General features: G+C 60.8%; 1 protein-coding gene across 4 annotated transcripts in view; it reads left to right on the top strand.

Moving 5' to 3' along the window:
• The window catches only part of ADGRL1 (adhesion G protein-coupled receptor L1), a 50736-nt gene extending 34609 nt beyond the window's left edge, over window positions 1-16127 (top strand). For 2 of the 4 annotated variants that reach the window (XM_059888482.1, XM_005208626.5), the window contains 19 exons: window positions 1517-2317; window positions 3334-3648; window positions 4385-4488; window positions 4769-4954; window positions 5274-5312; window positions 5463-5646; window positions 5819-5941; window positions 6448-6662; window positions 6959-7129; window positions 7536-7745; window positions 7863-8083; window positions 8322-8388; window positions 8863-8954; window positions 9616-9784; window positions 11029-11157; window positions 11304-11400; window positions 11482-11610; window positions 11769-11786; window positions 12251-16127. In XM_059888482.1, the coding sequence (XP_059744465.1) occupies window positions 1517-2317; window positions 3334-3648; window positions 4385-4488; window positions 4769-4954; window positions 5274-5312; window positions 5463-5646; window positions 5819-5941; window positions 6448-6662; window positions 6959-7129; window positions 7536-7745; window positions 7863-8083; window positions 8322-8388; window positions 8863-8954; window positions 9616-9784; window positions 11029-11157; window positions 11304-11400; window positions 11482-11610; window positions 11769-11786; window positions 12251-12990 (4010 nt within the window). In that variant the 3' untranslated portion in view covers window positions 12991-16127. 4 annotated transcript variants of the gene reach the window in all.
• The last annotated feature ends 350 nt before the right edge of the window (window positions 16128-16477 follow it).

The raw sequence follows: 16477 nt of genomic DNA on the forward strand, positions 1-16477 counted from the left end.
GGCCCCCAGCCATCCTGGTTGGAGGGACCTCGCCACTGTGGGAGAAGGAGGGGAGCCTGGCCACACTGTTTGTGCAAGCCCAGACTGCCACCGGGCCAGTAGGGGGAGTCCAGGAGTCGGTGGCGCTGGGTCGTGACTGGGCAAGGGTGGGCAGGCCGTTGGTGGCCAACGAGATGCAGTTGAGGTTTTCCTCCTTTTCAGGGAATGGGGGGGTGGGGCGGGGCCCCCCACCTTTCTGACATCAGCGCTGCCTTGGTCCCTCCTCCCGAGCCGGGGATGGTTGCAGGTAAATCGGGTCGGGGAAGGGGAGGTGGGGGGCCTGTCGGGGGCGGGCTGGGTCTTTATCCTAGCACCTGGTTCCCTCCCTGGCCCCCTCTGAGCTGGACCTGGGACTGCCCCCCCAAGGGACCCTCAGTCGGGCCTGGGCCTTGGAGTGAATTCTCTGCTCACCCCCCTCTCTCCTCGCCAGCACTAACTCTTTCTTCCCAGGTGCTCTCCGGCGTGCCTCCCTTGGAGCCAGGACCTCGCCGAGCGCCCCCACACCACCACTTGTCTCTCTTCCCTCCACACAGCTCTCCTCCCCACTACCCAACTCTCCCAGGAGTCCCCTCCCTCTCTGCCCTCGCCCCACCACCCCTGTGCACCAGTATCAGTGTCTGCTGCTCGATAAACCCCATGAGAGACCCTGCCGGCTGGGGGCAGGGCTGGGCACCCCTCAGGAGGGGCTGGACTTTTCCGAAAACTCTTCCCCAGCTCCTGATTTCCTGGGTGCTGGGTGGGGGGTTGTCACAGGCTGCGTCAGGAACCTTGGGTGCCTCTCTCACCCTGGAATAGGAGTGCGCTCCTGACACCCACCCACAGTGGGTACGGAAACATCACTCTACCTTGCAGTTTTTGCAGGAGGAAGAAAATGGAGTTTTTTTAAAAAAACGTATATATATATATATATATATATATATATATATATATATATCTGTGTCCTGGTGTGGTTGGTGAAAGATGGGACCCTTGACCCTAGCTCTTCCATAGGGGCGCAAATGATGGCAAAGGGACAGGGCCCTGAGTCCCTGGCACCTCAAAGCCACCAGTGGCTCCAATGAGGAAATCTCTCCATCCCCCACTAAAGGCACATGAGACTGACTCTCGGATGGCTCTTGCCAAACCCCTTATCCCCAGCCTGTGGGGTCTCTAGCAGCCAGGGAAGGAAAGAGGGGCACCTCCTCCCTACTCCCTCACCACTAACCCTGCTCTTAATGGCCTCCAGGGTTGACATCTCCAGGGAGAGGGGCAGCTGGGCAGGGCAGGGGTCCCAGCCCAGAAACCCCCTTCCCATCACCAGCCCTACCAAGCAACCGTGACTGCAGCAGCAGGAGGGGACAGCCTGGCTCCCCCCGCTGGCCACGTGACCAACTCGCCTCTCTCTCTCCCTCTCCCTTGCCACCCCCGTCCCCCCCACCCCGCCCCCCGCTCCTCCTCCTCTCCCTGTGTCCTCCCTGCCCCTCCCCGCCCGACCCAGTCTTCGTGTGCCCAGGGACCCTGCAGAAGGTGCTGGAGCCCACCTCAACCCACGAGTCGGAGCACCAGTCTGGTGCATGGTGCAAGGACCCGCTGCAGGCAGGTGACCGCATCTACGTCATGCCGTGGATCCCCTACCGCACGGACACGCTGACCGAGTACGCCTCGTGGGAGGACTACGTGGCAGCGCGCCACACCACCACCTATCGCCTGCCCAACCGCGTAGACGGCACGGGCTTCGTGGTCTACGACGGCGCCGTCTTCTACAACAAGGAGCGCACGCGCAACATCGTCAAGTACGACTTGCGCACGCGCATCAAGAGCGGGGAGACGGTCATCAACACAGCCAATTACCACGACACCTCGCCCTACCGCTGGGGGGGCAAGACCGACATCGACCTGGCAGTGGATGAGAACGGGCTGTGGGTCATCTATGCTACTGAGGGCAACAACGGGCGGCTGGTGGTGAGCCAACTCAACCCCTACACGCTGCGCTTCGAGGGCACGTGGGAGACCGGCTACGACAAGCGCTCCGCGTCCAACGCCTTCATGGTGTGCGGCGTCCTGTACGTGCTGCGCTCCGTGTACGTGGACGACGACAGCGAGGCAGCCGGCAACCGCGTGGACTACGCCTTCAACACCAACGCCAACCGTGAGGAGCCTGTGAGCCTGGCCTTTCCCAACCCCTACCAGTTCGTCTCCTCTGTCGACTATAACCCTCGCGACAACCAGCTCTATGTCTGGAACAACTACTTTGTGGTGCGCTATAGCCTGGAGTTTGGGCCGCCCGACCCTAGTGCGGGTGAGGACAGCTCGAGTTCACTCCCCAACAGCCCCTGCCCCTGGGTCTCAAGCGGAGGGGGGTGCACTCTGAGCTCCTAGAGGACCTGGAGGTGCGTTCAAGGGAACCCTGGAGGTCACAGAGGTAGCAACGGGACAGGCTGTTTTCAGCACTTTCCAATTAACTCCTCTGATCCTTGCAGTCTGAGAGCCAGGGCTTACTGTTGCCTCATTTACAGATGAGGAAACCCAAGCACTGGGTGGGCTTCCCTGCTGGCTCAGATGGTAAAGAATCCGCCTGCAATGTGGGAGACCTGGGTTCGATCCCTGGGTCAGGAAGGTCCCCTGGAGAAGGGAATGGTTACCCACTCCAATATCCTGGCCTGGAGAATTCCATGAACAGAGGAGCCTGGCAGGCTACAGTCCATGGGGGTCTCAGAGAGCTGGACACAACTGAGCGATTTTCATATACACAAGCACTGGGTGGATGTGAGATTAGCTAGCTTGCTTATTTGAGAAACTAGACCAAGGACTCTGGGCTTTTAGCCAAGCTGCACTCTCCTAAGGCCGTTTTGAGCCCTGGAACCCCTTCAACCCCAGTCTTGGGTGGGAGTACCAGTAAAACAGCAAAGCTGAACTGCTGATATTGACTAGGATTGGGAACCTCTCGGCAGTCTCATTCTAACCCCTCAGCCACCCTAAACCAGCTCTGTGCAGCCCCACAGCTCAAGAAGAGTCCCCTCGAATAAAAAAGGGGGAACTGAGGTCCCCAGAGGGAAGGGACGTGGCCAGGCCAGAGAGCCCAGAGTAAGAGGAGCATGAGGGTGGGAGCCTGCAACACTGCCTTCCTGGCTTGTCCTCTGCAGTTGCTCTCAGACCTCAGAGGACAAATGAGTGGATTTCTGCCACCTTCTGATGCTGTATAGTCCCAGGGGTGCATGGGGCCTCTGGGCAGAGAGGGGCTAGGGGAGATCTCTCAGACCTAGTGGGAGACCAACCCTGGGGGTAACCGCATCTTGTGTCCCCTCTCCCTTTCAGGCCCAGCCACTTCCCCACCCCTCAGCACAACCACCACAGCCCGGCCCACACCCCTGACGAGCACAGCCTCGCCAGCAGCCACCACCCCGCTCCGCCGAGCACCCCTCACCACGCACCCCGTGGGTGCCATCAACCAGCTGGGACCTGACCTACCTCCAGCCACTGCCCCGGCCCCCAGCACCCGGCGGCCCCCTGCCCCCAATCTGCACGTGTCCCCAGAACTCTTTTGTGAACCTCGAGAGGTGCGGCGGGTCCAATGGCCGGCCACCCAGCAGGGCATGCTGGTGGAGAGGCCCTGCCCCAAGGGGACTCGAGGTGAGTGCCGAGCCTAGGTGACCTTTGCTGCAGCTGGCTTGGGGAATGACCACTGCTGGCCTGGCCAGGAAAGGGACAGGGGACATGCCCCTAACTCAGCTTGGATGCACTTACCTGTCCACCTTCCCTGCCAAAGTGGGCTGTATGCAAGGGTCATGCTTCATGTCTGCAGCTGTGTCCCCAGGGCACAGTCACAGCTCAGTTAGTGCCCCTTGCTCCACCCCTGTCCCCTCCTGCAATTCTAAGCACCTGCCATGCAAAGCCCTGGATGGACCCTGCAGGGAGCCCCTGGGAGTTAACCTGAGTCCTGGCCTCGGACCGAAATGGACACAGGCCCAGGAGCAGCTGGGGGTCAGGACACAGCAGCTGACGCACCAGAGAAGGCAGGGCCGGGACCACAGGCTCCAGGGATCCGAGGGAAGGGTCAGAGAGGCTTTGCGAGAGGCGTGGTGGGGCTTCCAAGGTAGGCTTGACCGGAAGGCTCTGACTGTGGTAGGCCAAGCTGGAAGAGGAGCCGAGAGGGAGGGTTTAGGGGAAGTGGGCGGTTCATGTCATTTCAGAGTGACACCTCTCTTTGACTGTCTGGCCTGTTTCATGTCTGGTCTTCCGTGCCCCCTCACCTCTTCCCTCACCTGCTCGTCCCCCTCTCTCTGCCATCTCCTTTTTCCTGCTCTGGCCCATTCCCCTCTCCCTCCCCGTGGCTCCCTTCTCTGTTCCTGTGTGTCTGTCCCTACAGGAATTGCCTCCTTCCAGTGTCTACCAGCCCTGGGGCTCTGGAATCCCCGGGGCCCTGACCTCAGCAACTGCACCTCCCCCTGGGTCAACCAGGTGGCCCAGAAGGTACCAGCAGCCACCCCACCCCCAGATAGGCACACATGCTTACCCTGCTGGCCCTGGGTGCCCAGGCACAGGGCACAGCGGGGGGCGGCGGAACTCCTGGGGAGACAGGCTGGGGTCCACCCCTAGTCTCCAGAGGGGACAGACAGATGGGGAGGGCCAGGGCAGGCAGGGAGAAGGGACCGCAGAGAGGGATGAGAGGGGCTGAGCAGGCTGGGTGTGTGGAGAGAGAAGCAGGATGGTCCCTGACGAGACCGGGGGCTCCCCCTCCTCCCTCCTGCAGATCAAGAGTGGGGAGAACGCAGCCAACATTGCCAGCGAGCTGGCCCGCCACACCCGGGGCTCCATCTATGCGGGTGATGTGTCCTCCTCTGTGAAGCTGATGGAGCAATTGCTGGACATTCTGGATGCCCAGCTGCAGGCGCTGCGGCCCATTGAGCGCGAGTCGGCCGGCAAGAACTACAACAAGGTGGGCCCGGCGGCGGGGGCCGTGGGGCAGGGGCACCGCCCTAGGAACTTGGGAGACACCCAGCCTGGCACTGCAAAGCCAGGCGGCCATCCACGGCCAGGAGAGGAGAAGGCAAGACAGAGCCCAGGCCGGCAGGGACTCCCTCCTGGATGGTCCTGGGGGTGTGGGGGCTCCCTTAGCAATGGCTCTTGCTCGTGGGCTAGCCCCAGGTCAGTGGCAGAGACAGAAGAGGAATCTCTCTGGTGCCCAGACGTGAGTGTCAGGGTTCAAGGAGAGGGGCTGGGAGACCAGCCTTCACCCCACCTCCTTCTTTCCCCAGATGCACAAGCGGGAGAGAACTTGCAAGGACTACATCAAGGTGAGGCCCAGGAGCTCCTGTCTCCTGAGTGAGTGGGGCTGGCCCCAGGAGGCACCAGGAGATAGAGGTTCCGAGAAGGGGGTGCGGAGCCCAGCTGGAGGGACTGAGGGACAGAGCGGGAGTCGCAGCGTTGCCCCGCCACACTTGCAGGCTGTGGTGGAGACAGTGGACAACCTGCTGCGGCCGGAGGCCCTCGAGTCCTGGAAAGACATGAACGCCACCGAGCAGGCGCACACGGCCACCATGCTGCTAGACGTCCTGGAAGAGGGCGCCTTCCTACTGGCAGACAATGTCAGGGAGCCGGCCCGCTTCCTGGCCGCCAAGCAGAACGTGGGTGAGTGCTGCTGTCAGGTCGGGGGGCAAGTCGGGGTGCAGAACTTGAACAGGGTGGGGGGGTCCCTGTTCCTCCTGGACAACCCAGGGCTACCCTGGCCCTCAACCTTGCCTGAGCCTCTGGACTGTGGACAGACCCCAACCTTGTGTGCCCTGCCACCCCGTCCCCACAGTCCTCGAGGTCACAGTCCTGAACACTGAGGGCCAAGTGCAGGAGCTGGTGTTCCCCCAGGAGTACCCGAGCGAGAACTCAATCCAGCTGTCTGCCAACACCATCAAGCAGAACAGCCGCAACGGTCAGTGTCTGAACCCTGAGCCGGTACCCCAGCTCTTCTCATGGGGAAGTTCTTAACTCTGATCAGGCTGAAGACTCTGATGAGAGGTTGGAGCCCATAGCAACACACAGAGGTGTCCTTCATGCAAGCTAGTGTAACTTTTCAAGGGATTCAGGGGGACCCCAGAAAGCCCCACAGAACCTCAGACAGTTTGGAGGGCTCACTCCTGTGCGATAGCAGCATGATCCTCAGAGTTTAGGGCAGGTTGTGCCATTTGAGATTTAAGGCCCGGAGAGGTTAGGGAATTGCTCAAGGTCACACAGAAAGTGAGAGGTGGGTGAGGTGTGTCCTGGATCACTACCCTGCCATTGGGAACTGCCTGCAACTGAGCAGCGGTCCCACGGAAGGGCTCCTAGAGCCCCCTTGCCTGGGCGGCAGCCTGACTTCAAAGATCCCAGCAGCCAGTGTTACTGGAGGGCGGCACCAGCCAGGGGCTGACACACGCCTGCTGGGCCTGTCCTACCTAGGAGTGGTCAAGGTTGTCTTCATTCTCTACAACAACCTGGGCCTCTTCCTGTCCACCGAGAACGCCACGGTGAAGCTGGCGGGTGAAGCAGGCTCGGGGGGCCCAGGGGGCGCCTCCCTGGTGGTGAACTCGCAGGTCATCGCAGCGTCCATCAACAAGGAGTCCAGCCGAGTCTTCCTGATGGACCCTGTCATCTTCACTGTGGCCCACCTGGAGGTGAGCTGAGATGTCCACTCCTTCCGTGAGTGTCCCAGCACCCTCCGCTTTCCCAGGCTGCAGATCCATACCCCGCACTGTGTGTTCACCCACCCCGAGAGCAAGTTACAACCCCTCCCTGGAGAAGCAGCCTCCCAGCCCCCACCTTAGCATCTCGGGCCATCTGTCCCCGGAGATCTCAGGCTGTGACCTGGAGCTGGAAGCCCCAGGCATGTCTCCTGCTTGTCCCCATGGTGGGGTGTTGGGGCTGGGGCTGGACTCCCAGCTCTGACTCCCTGGCCTCCACCCCACAACAGGCCAAGAACCACTTCAACGCTAACTGCTCCTTCTGGAACTACTCAGAGCGCTCCATGCTGGGCTACTGGTCAACCCAGGGCTGCCGCCTGGTGGAGTCCAATAAGACCCATACCACATGTGCCTGCAGCCACCTCACCAACTTTGCTGTGCTCATGGCGCATCGCGAGATCGTAAGCTGACCGGCGCCCCACCCCTCCTGGCGGGCCTGCTTCCTGGCTCAGCCTTGCATGGCCTCTTGGGTGGTGCCAGGGAAGGCCACCTTCATGGGCATGGGGGGCCCTGAGTCTTGCCCAGGGCAGGAGGCCACATGTCTGGCTCTCCCTAGTCCGAGTTCCACCTTTTCCCAAGGCCCGCTGGAGAAGCAAGTTGGTGTCAACCTTTGTCATGTCTCCACAAGCCTGCCAGAGCATGGGAAGTGAGCGTGCCACCTGTAGAGGGGTGGGGGCCTGGCTAGTAGACTGGGGTGGGGCAGAAGGCCAGGTAGGTGGCAGAAGGCCCAGTGGGCTGCAGCTCGTGGCCCCGGGCCTGGCCCATGTGTGTGTGCAAGGCTCAGCATGCCCCCTGCTCCTTCCCCAGTACCAGGGCCGCATCAATGAGCTGCTGCTGTCGGTCATCACTTGGGTGGGCATCGTCATCTCCCTGGTCTGCCTGGCCATCTGTATCTCCACCTTCTGCTTCCTGCGGGGGCTACAGACCGACCGGAACACCATCCACAAGAACCTCTGCATCAACCTCTTCTTGGCGGAGCTGCTCTTCCTTGTCGGGATAGACAAGACTCAGTATGAGGTGGGCGGGACTCTGGGGCAGGAGCGGAAGGGGCGGGGAGGAGATTGTGATGCCCACTGGCAGGTCGGCGGCCAGGGCAGCTCCTTACCTGCGTTGCTTCCCCACCCCTGTCCCCAGATCGCCTGCCCCATCTTCGCGGGCTTGCTGCACTATTTCTTCCTGGCCGCCTTCTCCTGGCTGTGCCTGGAGGGTGTGCATCTCTACCTGCTGCTGGTGGAGGTGTTTGAGAGCGAGTACTCCCGCACCAAGTACTACTACCTGGGCGGGTACTGCTTCCCTGCCCTGGTGGTGGGCATTGCGGCCGCCATCGACTACCGCAGCTATGGCACCGAGAAGGCGTGAGTGCCCCCTCCACCTAGTCTCTCCTCCTTGTGGTTCCCTGCTCAGCAGCTTCCCTTGAGCCAGGACCCTCAGGGCACTGGCCTCCCTTCTCCTGAGCTCTGGGGCCTGAGCCATTAGAGTCCCTGGGCCCTGGGGGTCAGAGGGAGGGAAGAGCGCACCCCCTCTCCCCTGCCCCCCTCACTTCTCTTCCCCTGCACCGCCACATCTCTCTTCCCGGCCCTGCTTCCTTTACAGGTGTTGGCTCCGAGTGGACAATTACTTCATCTGGAGCTTCATTGGGCCCGTCTCCTTTGTTATTGTGGTGAGTTGGAAGGCAGTATCCCTAGCATTGAGTCTGTCCTTCATCCAGACCAGCTCTGACCCCCAGACCCCCATTTTCCCCAAGCCCTTGAAAACTGAGCAGCCAACTGAGGCAAAAAAGAGCAGCTTGTGTCTGTAAAGCTCCAGCACTGAGGTCGGTCTGTCTAGGAGCTGTGGTGTGAGCTCCTGCTCTATGTCAGGCCCCCGAGCCCTGTCCCCCCAGCCCCGAGAGCCACATTAACAGGCACCTAGGGGCAGGAAATGGCAACCCACTACAGTATTCTTTCTTGGGAAATCCCATGGATAGAGGAGCCCGGGGGGTATAGTCCATGGGGCTGCAAAAAAGTTGGACGCGGCCGAGCACACATACCAGCAGAGGGGACCCTGAGGCGGGGGTGGCAGCTGGGATTTGGTCAGAAGCCGCTGCCTGGAGGCAGAGGGGCCTCGGGCCAGCCCTCCCCTCACCCGCCCGCAGGTGAACCTGGTGTTCCTCATGGTGACTCTGCACAAGATGGTCCGGAGCTCATCCGTGCTCAAGCCTGACTCCAGTCGCCTCGACAACATTAAGTGAGCACCCCTCCCTGCACCTCTGCCCTGGCACCTCTGAGCTGAGCCCAGCCTCTCCCAGGCTTTCCCGAAAGGTGGTGTTCTCACCTCTTGTGTTGCTTTTTAAGGACGAAGGTGGTGTTTTACTATGTTCTTTGTGTGTCTGTTTAACGAGTATTAGACAACACGGTGTTAGCACATCCAATGAAGGTTTCAAGCACATCACCGCTTAGGGTGAGAGAGTTCACAAAGCAAGCACAGCGAGTCCCCTGGAGGTCTGGTGGTCAGGATTCGGTGCTTTCACTGCCAAGGGTGTGGGTTCAGTCCCTGGCTGAGGAACTAAAGATCCCGCAAGCTGTGCAAGGTGGCCGAAAAAAATACGCGAGTCCATTTTAGGGTAACTTAAAGACACATAGGCAGCAAAAGATAGATTAAAGGTTTGGAAGTGTAGCCAAGAGGATGAAGGATACAGGAGAATGACTGGCTATTCAGAGAACTCTGACCCCCCGACCTCCACATGCCCCCCAGGCCTAGCTGGGCTGATGAGTGTCGCTGGGCAGGCCCGCTCACCCCAGGGCACTGCCCAGACTTGCTGAAATAGGGACATGCAGCAGGGCCCTGGGGGTGGTGTCCCTGACGGCGGGGACTCTGACGTCCTGTCTCCTCCCCACCACCCCCCCAGATCCTGGGCCCTGGGAGCCATTGCGCTGCTCTTCCTGCTGGGCCTCACGTGGGCTTTCGGCCTCCTCTTTATCAACAAGGAGTCCGTGGTCATGGCCTATCTCTTCACCACCTTCAACGCCTTCCAGGGGGTCTTCATCTTTGTCTTTCACTGCGCCTTACAGAAGAAGGTGAGTTCTGGGGAAGAGGGCCAGGGGCCTGTCTTCTGCAGCGGGACCTGTGTCTGCCTGGAGGGAAGCACAGGCTCAGGCAGATTCTAGCCCGTGGTGAGGAGGGTTCTGGAAGAGAGCAAGACACAGGAGCCCAGAGGAATGAGAAAGCAAGACAGATGTGGGGAGTGGGAAGAGCTCAGGGCAGGGACATGGCTTGGGGTGTAGATCAAGCGTGTGGAGGAATACAGCTCCGGGTGCCACCCAGACAGAACATTTCCTACTTTAATAGTCGCGGGGTAAACCATGAGTTTTGTGGTGACAGGAAGTTTCCTTTTTAAATAAAGGGTGTTAAAGTCTGAATCTTAAAAATAAAGAGGTAACAGAAGCAGAGGAATGTAGAGAAGAGTGTACAGGCTGTAGACTCAAGACGGAAGCCAGGGAAACGGAGCCAAGGAGTGTTAGACTTCGTCTTGAAGGCAGTGGGGAGCCCCAGTCAGGCCGTTGTTGGTCTCAGAGGACAGTAAGGTGGGTGATGGCTGCACAGGGAGTGAAGAAGGCAGGGGTCACTGGTCTTGGCTGCAAGGTCAGCTGTGTTCCCGTTCTGATGACAGGTCCACACTGGACGCACAGTGACAGTGGCATCCTTACAGGGCTCCCCCACCGGCCCGCGGGGTCCGCCCTGGGCCCCCCTTTTCTCCCCGTTCCTCCAGCCACGCTCTGTCTTCTGTCTGCAGACACTCAGGCATGGGCCTTCCTCGGGGCTTGTCCCCTACCCCTCCCCAGATCTCTGCGGGGCCCACTGCCTTGTTGCTTTCAAGTCTTTGCCAAACGTCTCCTTAGTGAGTCCCCCCGCTCCCCCGTCTATTGGAAATCACCACCCACTCCCGCCACCAGCCCTGCCTAACCCCCGGCCATGGTTCTCTGGGCAGACAGCCCACATAACGCACTGCTGCTGTAGATGTGTTCAGTCTCTGTCTGCTGGAAGATACCAGCTCTGAGAAGGAGGGCTCTGTTTCTGATTTGCATCTGTCCTTGGGGCCTAAACCACACTTGGCACATAGAAGATGCTCCCTGAAGGTCTGCTGAGCAAATGAACAGATGAGAACTTAATGGTGAAGGTGGAGAAAGGAAGATGGGCCTGAGTGAGAAGAGAGCCTGCTGGGCTGACCGCTGGAGGCAGGAGGGGATGGCAGGGTTTCTGGTGCCCACCAGCAGCTTGGTCTCGGGTCTGCCAACTGCCTGCCCTCCTTGCCCACCCGCAGGTGCATAAGGAGTACAGCAAGTGCCTGCGGCACTCCTACTGCTGCATCCGCTCCCCACCCGGGGGTGCGCACGGCTCACTCAAGACCTCAGCCATGCGGAGCAATGCCCGCTACTACACAGGGACCCAGGTACAGGCAGGATCCGCGCCCCGGGCTGAGGGCCGGACCCAGCGCCCCAGGCGCAGGGCACTTCTCCGCCCAGTCCCTGGTGGTACCCATCGGGCATGGGGAGAATGGGCGGCCCGAGAGCCCTCATGTCTGGGTTACGTCCCCAGAGCCGAATCCGGAGGATGTGGAACGACACCGTGAGGAAGCAGACGGAATCCTCCTTCATGGCGGGCGACATCAACAGCACCCCTACCCTGAACCGAGGTGAGGGGGCACTCCTGAGCCCCGCCTGCGCTCCCTTTGAGGTTCTCCCAGCTGCCTCGTGACATCCTCCCTCCTGGGCAGGTACCATGGGGAACCACCTGCTGACCAACCCTGTGCTGCAGCCCCGTGGGGGCACCAGCCCCTACAACACCCTCATTGCTGAGTCAGTGGGCTTCAACCCCTCCTCGCCCCCAGTCTTCAACTCCCCAGGTGAGGGCACGCTGGTGCCAGAGAGGGTGCCAGGTCTCGGGGTGGGGAGAGTCTCTACGGGGGGCACCCTCGTGCCTCCTGAACTGGTCGGAGCCTAGACCCAGCATTCTGAGCCTGCTCTCACCTTCTCTCTCTTCCCTCCTGGCCGGCACCTGCAGGGAGCTACCGGGAACCCAGTAAGTGTGACTGTTTCCTGTTGATGTTTCCAAGGGTGGGGACAAGAGGGGAATGCGACAGCGGCCCCCTCAGGTGACCACACCTTAGAGAGAACTGGGGTGCCCCCCACACACAGACAGGAGTCTCTGGCTTGGCAGCCGGCTGGATGATGTTGCATTAGGTGGGGAGTCATGGTGATGGAGATCACGGGAAAGGGACCTGGCCACCCAGGCTCCTCATACTGCTGAGACTCCAAGCCCCCAGATGGGAGGGGACCCTGGGGAAATTGGTCCCCACCCCCACTAACCGTCTGCTGAGCTGGTTCCCCACTGCCAGTGAGGAAGAGAGGGAATAGAAGACCCCAGACCCCAGGGACAAGGTGAACCCAGGGAAAGCCAGGTGAAGGCAGACACCCACCTCCCATGTGGCCCACATCCCTTCCACTGCCCAGCTCTCCTCCTGAGCTGCTCCCTTCTGCCTGCAGAGCACCCCTTGGGAGGCCGGGAAGCCTGCGGCATGGACACGCTACCCCTCAACGGCAACTTCAACAACAGCTACTCCTTGCGAAGCGGGGATTTCCCTCCTGGGGACGGGGCCCCTGAGCCCCCTCGAGGCCGGAACCTGGCCGACGCCGCTGCCTTCGAGAAGATGATCATCTCGGAGCTGGTGCACAACAACCTGCGCGGGGGCAGCAGCGGAGCCAAGGGTCCTCCACCGCCGGAGCCCCCTGTGCCTCCAGTGCCAGGGGGCAGCGGGGAGGAAGAGGCTGGCGGGCCCGGGGCTGACCGGGCAGAGATCGAACTTCTCTACAAGGCCCTGGAGGAGCCACTGCTGCTGCCCCGGGCCCAGTCGGTGCTGTACCAGAGCGATCTGGACGAGTCGGAGAGCTGCACGGCGGAGGATGGAGCCACCAGCCGGCCCCTCTCCTCGCCTCCAGGCCGGGACTCCCTCTACGCCAGCGGGGCCAACCTGCGGGACTCGCCCTCCTACCCGGACAGCAGCCCCGAGGGGCCCAGTGAGGCCCTGCCCCCACCCCCACCCGCACCCCCTGGCCCCCCCGAAATCTACTACACCTCGCGCCCGCCAGCCCTGGTGGCCCGGAACCCCCTGCAGGGCTACTACCAGGTCCGGCGGCCCAGCCACGAGGGCTACCTGGCGGCCCCGGGCCTTGAAGGGCCAGGGCCCGACGGGGATGGGCAGATGCAACTGGTTACCAGTCTCTGAGGGACCTCACGGACCGGGGGCTGGTGGCCCGGGCCAGGGAGGGGCCCCTGGGCGGGGCTCGTGGGAGAGGGAGACGGATGGAGACCGTGGCCGATGGGCCACTCTCTCCAGGCGCCCCTTGGCCGTGGGCCCTCCAGGCCCCTTGGGGGCTGCGCTGTGGGGGCCCGAGGTGCAGGGTTCACAGACAGGGTTTCCCACCAGCCATGTGCACCAGCTCAATTCGGGGGAAGTGCAGTGAGGAGCCAAGAGGCCCCCAGGGGAGTGAGGAAGGAGACATTGGAAGGGTGCAGCCCACCCTTGACTTCCCCCGCCCCCCTACCCTTCCTGCTCCCTGGAGGGAAATGAGGGTTCTGCTTGCCCTGGGCCAAAGGCCCTGCTGGATGAAGCCTGTCAGCTGCTCCTCTCTTTGCAGCCGGAAGTGCAGCCGGAAGTGCTCCCGGCTGCACCCAGATGGAGCAGTGGGCGCAGGACAGATGGACAGGTTCCTCTGCACTCCAGTTCCCTGCTCCTCCTTGGAGACTGGGGCCACTGGCCTGGGAGAGCGCCCTCGGGGGGAGAAAGCCCCAGGGTGAGAGGAACGGGCGGTTGTGGCTGGTGGTTTACAGGTGGAACTTTCTCTGAAGCTCCTTCTCTCTGCTCTTCGTCCCTGCTTTCCCCGGCAAGCCTGCCCCCTCAGCCCTCCCTGAGTGCACCCAATGACCCCCTCCCTTGGGGCGACTCCTGATGAAGCACAACTCCCCGCAGGGCCCCCAGCCCACAGGGGTGGCCGTATTTGAGCAGTTCCCAGTCCTGTGGGCTCGGCTATCTGGGGAGCAGATTTTGGGTCTGGAGCTCCCTGGGGAGTGGGTCCTGGGCTTGGATCTTTCCCTAGGGGGCCCTCTTACCCCCTCCTCTCTCTTTCTCCTCCTCCTCTTCCCCCATTGCTGTAAATATTTCAATGAAATGGAAAAGAAAAAAAAAGACAAAAAAAAAGAAAGAAAATCTCATCACTTGAAGCCACCGGGAGCCTGCGGCCCGGCCAGCCCGGGATTTTTCCGGAGCAGAGCTGCGCCGCTGGGCCCTGGCAGCCAGGACTTCTCCATGTATGTGTGCATCCCCCAGCCGGGGTGGGCGGGCCACCAGAGCAGCTTTTTACAATCCAGAGACAACAAAATCTAGAAGCAACATCGAAACAAAGAACCGTTTCCTTCCCCCAGCACCTGGTTCTGTCGCCCCCCCCGACCCTCCTGGTTCGCCTCTCCCTGGCATCAGTCAGCCCTCCTGGGGCGTGTACCTCACTGTCTGCCCCAGGGCTCGGCCTGTCTCCCCTGCCCCTCCCCGTGGCCCGGGGAGGCACCCTCACGCCCAAAGATGCTTCTGCCGAGATGGCTGCGCTGTCCCTTTGAGTTCCTGCTTCTTGTATATTGCTTCTGGGACTCAGGGCCTGGGAAGAAGGGGCTGATTTCCTGCCTAGAGACGTTGTTGGGAAGGAAAATGAGGGCAGCGGTGTTTGCTGGAGGCAGGTAGGACTGGGAAGGAAGGAATGGGAGTGGTGAGATGGTCTTACACCGGGTGGGGAGGCCGAAGCTGAGAGGTCGCCTTGCCTCCCCTCCACCCTCCCGCAGGAGAGTCAAAGCCAGGTAGTACCTGGTAGGGCCTGGTTGGGGTGTCTCCTGAGGACCTCTCCCTGCCCCCTCTCCAGTCTGTCTCCCTGGCCTTCCCAGCAACCCTCCCCCCTTACCTCTTCGGGGGTAGTGTAGTCCCATTGCCATAGCCCAGCCCTGTCATTGCCATTTCCCCAGGGGTAGCCCTCCACCTTTGCTCTGACCCCTCATCTCTTTTGTCCCTCTTTTCTCACAAGTGCCATGAGTTTTCAAACATCTTCGGGTCTCAGCCTGCTGCTGCCATGAACTTCTTCGGGTTCAGGGGGAGGGACTCTAGGGAGGAACTGGGGAAAGGGGCAGAGGGGTGGCTGGAGGGACCCTTTTTGCTGCTAGAAAGCCCCTCCCTTCTCCTGAGGAGCTGGGGCTGGCTGGTCCCCATCAGTTAGGGGAGAAGGGGCCAGACCAAAGAAGCTGGTTTGTCCCATGCCGGGGGACAGGAGTGGGGAGAAGGTAAGGCTGGGTTCCATCTGTTTTCTGGAAGGGAGGGTTAACCCCTTTCACCAGATCATGGGCAGGTCTGAGCGGGGAGGGGAAGGAAGGATGGGAATGGTCTCTCCCAGGTGGCTCCGTGAGGAAGGTATGGGGCAGCTCCACTGCTTTCCTCAACTTCATTAGGCCAGAACTCCTCTCTGGGGACTAGAGAGCTGCTGGGAGACAAGGGTAGGTGGAACGGTGGGCCTGGCCCAGGCATCAGCCAGGCCATAGAGTCAGGCCGCCTCTGGCACCAGCAGAGAGGTCTGGAAGAGCTGGGGGCAGTGGGGGGAGAGGTCCGGAGGACTGGAGGCAAGCAAGGCGCCCCGCTTCCTCTTCCCTGCCCAGTCCTTTTCTCTCTCCAGTCTCCGACAATCAAGGGGAGAGAGAGGGTGCAGTGGGTCCCGGGGCTCCCACTCCAGCCAGAATCCCCAAGGTGGGCTCCCAGGCCTCAGAGCTGTGTGGCAGGGCCCCCTGGTCGGTAGGTCTGGACATGCCGCAGTCCAGCACGAGGCTACCCTGAGCGCCCAGGTGTCCCCCCACCCCCGCCAGACCTGGTGCCTTGACGCCCCCACCCCAGCTGGGACAGTGTAGAGAAGGAAGGGTCTTGGTTTCCTCTCCTACTCCCTTCCTTGGGCTCCTGAATTCATTTGCTTTGAAATCTTGTTGTTTTTCTCTGGGTTTGGTGTTTTTGGTTTTTGTTTTTTTTTTTTGGGGGGGGGGTTTGGTTTTCCTTGCCTTCCTTTCTCAGTGTCTCCACCTCTTCCCCTGTGTCTCAGTCTCTGTGTTCCTCTTCTCTCACCCTCAGTTTCTCTCTGTCCATTCGGGCCTCCTCCCCTCTTCTCCCATGACCCCAGTCCCTCCTTGGTCTCCTTTTCGATATGCCAAACCAATTTTGGGTCGAGTGCATTTAACGAGAACAAAACAAAAGGCTCATAACAACAAGAACGTTTCAGAAAAAAACAAAAAGTTAAAAAAAATTGTTGAGTCAAAAATCAATAAAGAAATTAAGATTTCTTGGAATGACAAGAGTGGCATGACTCATTGAGGTGGGGGGTGCGGTTGGGGGTGTGTGGTGAGTGAGCGGCTCTTTGCAGAGCATTCCTGTGAGGCTGTGACACAGGAGCCTGCACTGCCGTTCAGAACCCATGGCAGAGGTCTGGTGAGTCAGCCAGTGTTCACAACACTTGGTGGGCTCAAGGGCCTAGCTGGACAATTCAGGTGCAATTTCTCTCAAGCCTCATGAATGCTTTGGGTGGAGGGTGCTTGCGCTCCATTTGACAAGTGGGGAAACAGGCCTGTAGCACCTGGATGCACATCCCAGTCTCTGGGCTAGGCCACTGTGCCACATAGTGTCTCAGCCAAGCCCTTCT

The sequence above is a fragment of the Bos taurus genome, chromosome 7 (genome assembly GCF_002263795.3).
Source record: "Bos taurus isolate L1 Dominette 01449 registration number 42190680 breed Hereford chromosome 7, ARS-UCD2.0, whole genome shotgun sequence".
Taxonomy (NCBI): domain Eukaryota; kingdom Metazoa; phylum Chordata; class Mammalia; order Artiodactyla; family Bovidae; genus Bos; species Bos taurus.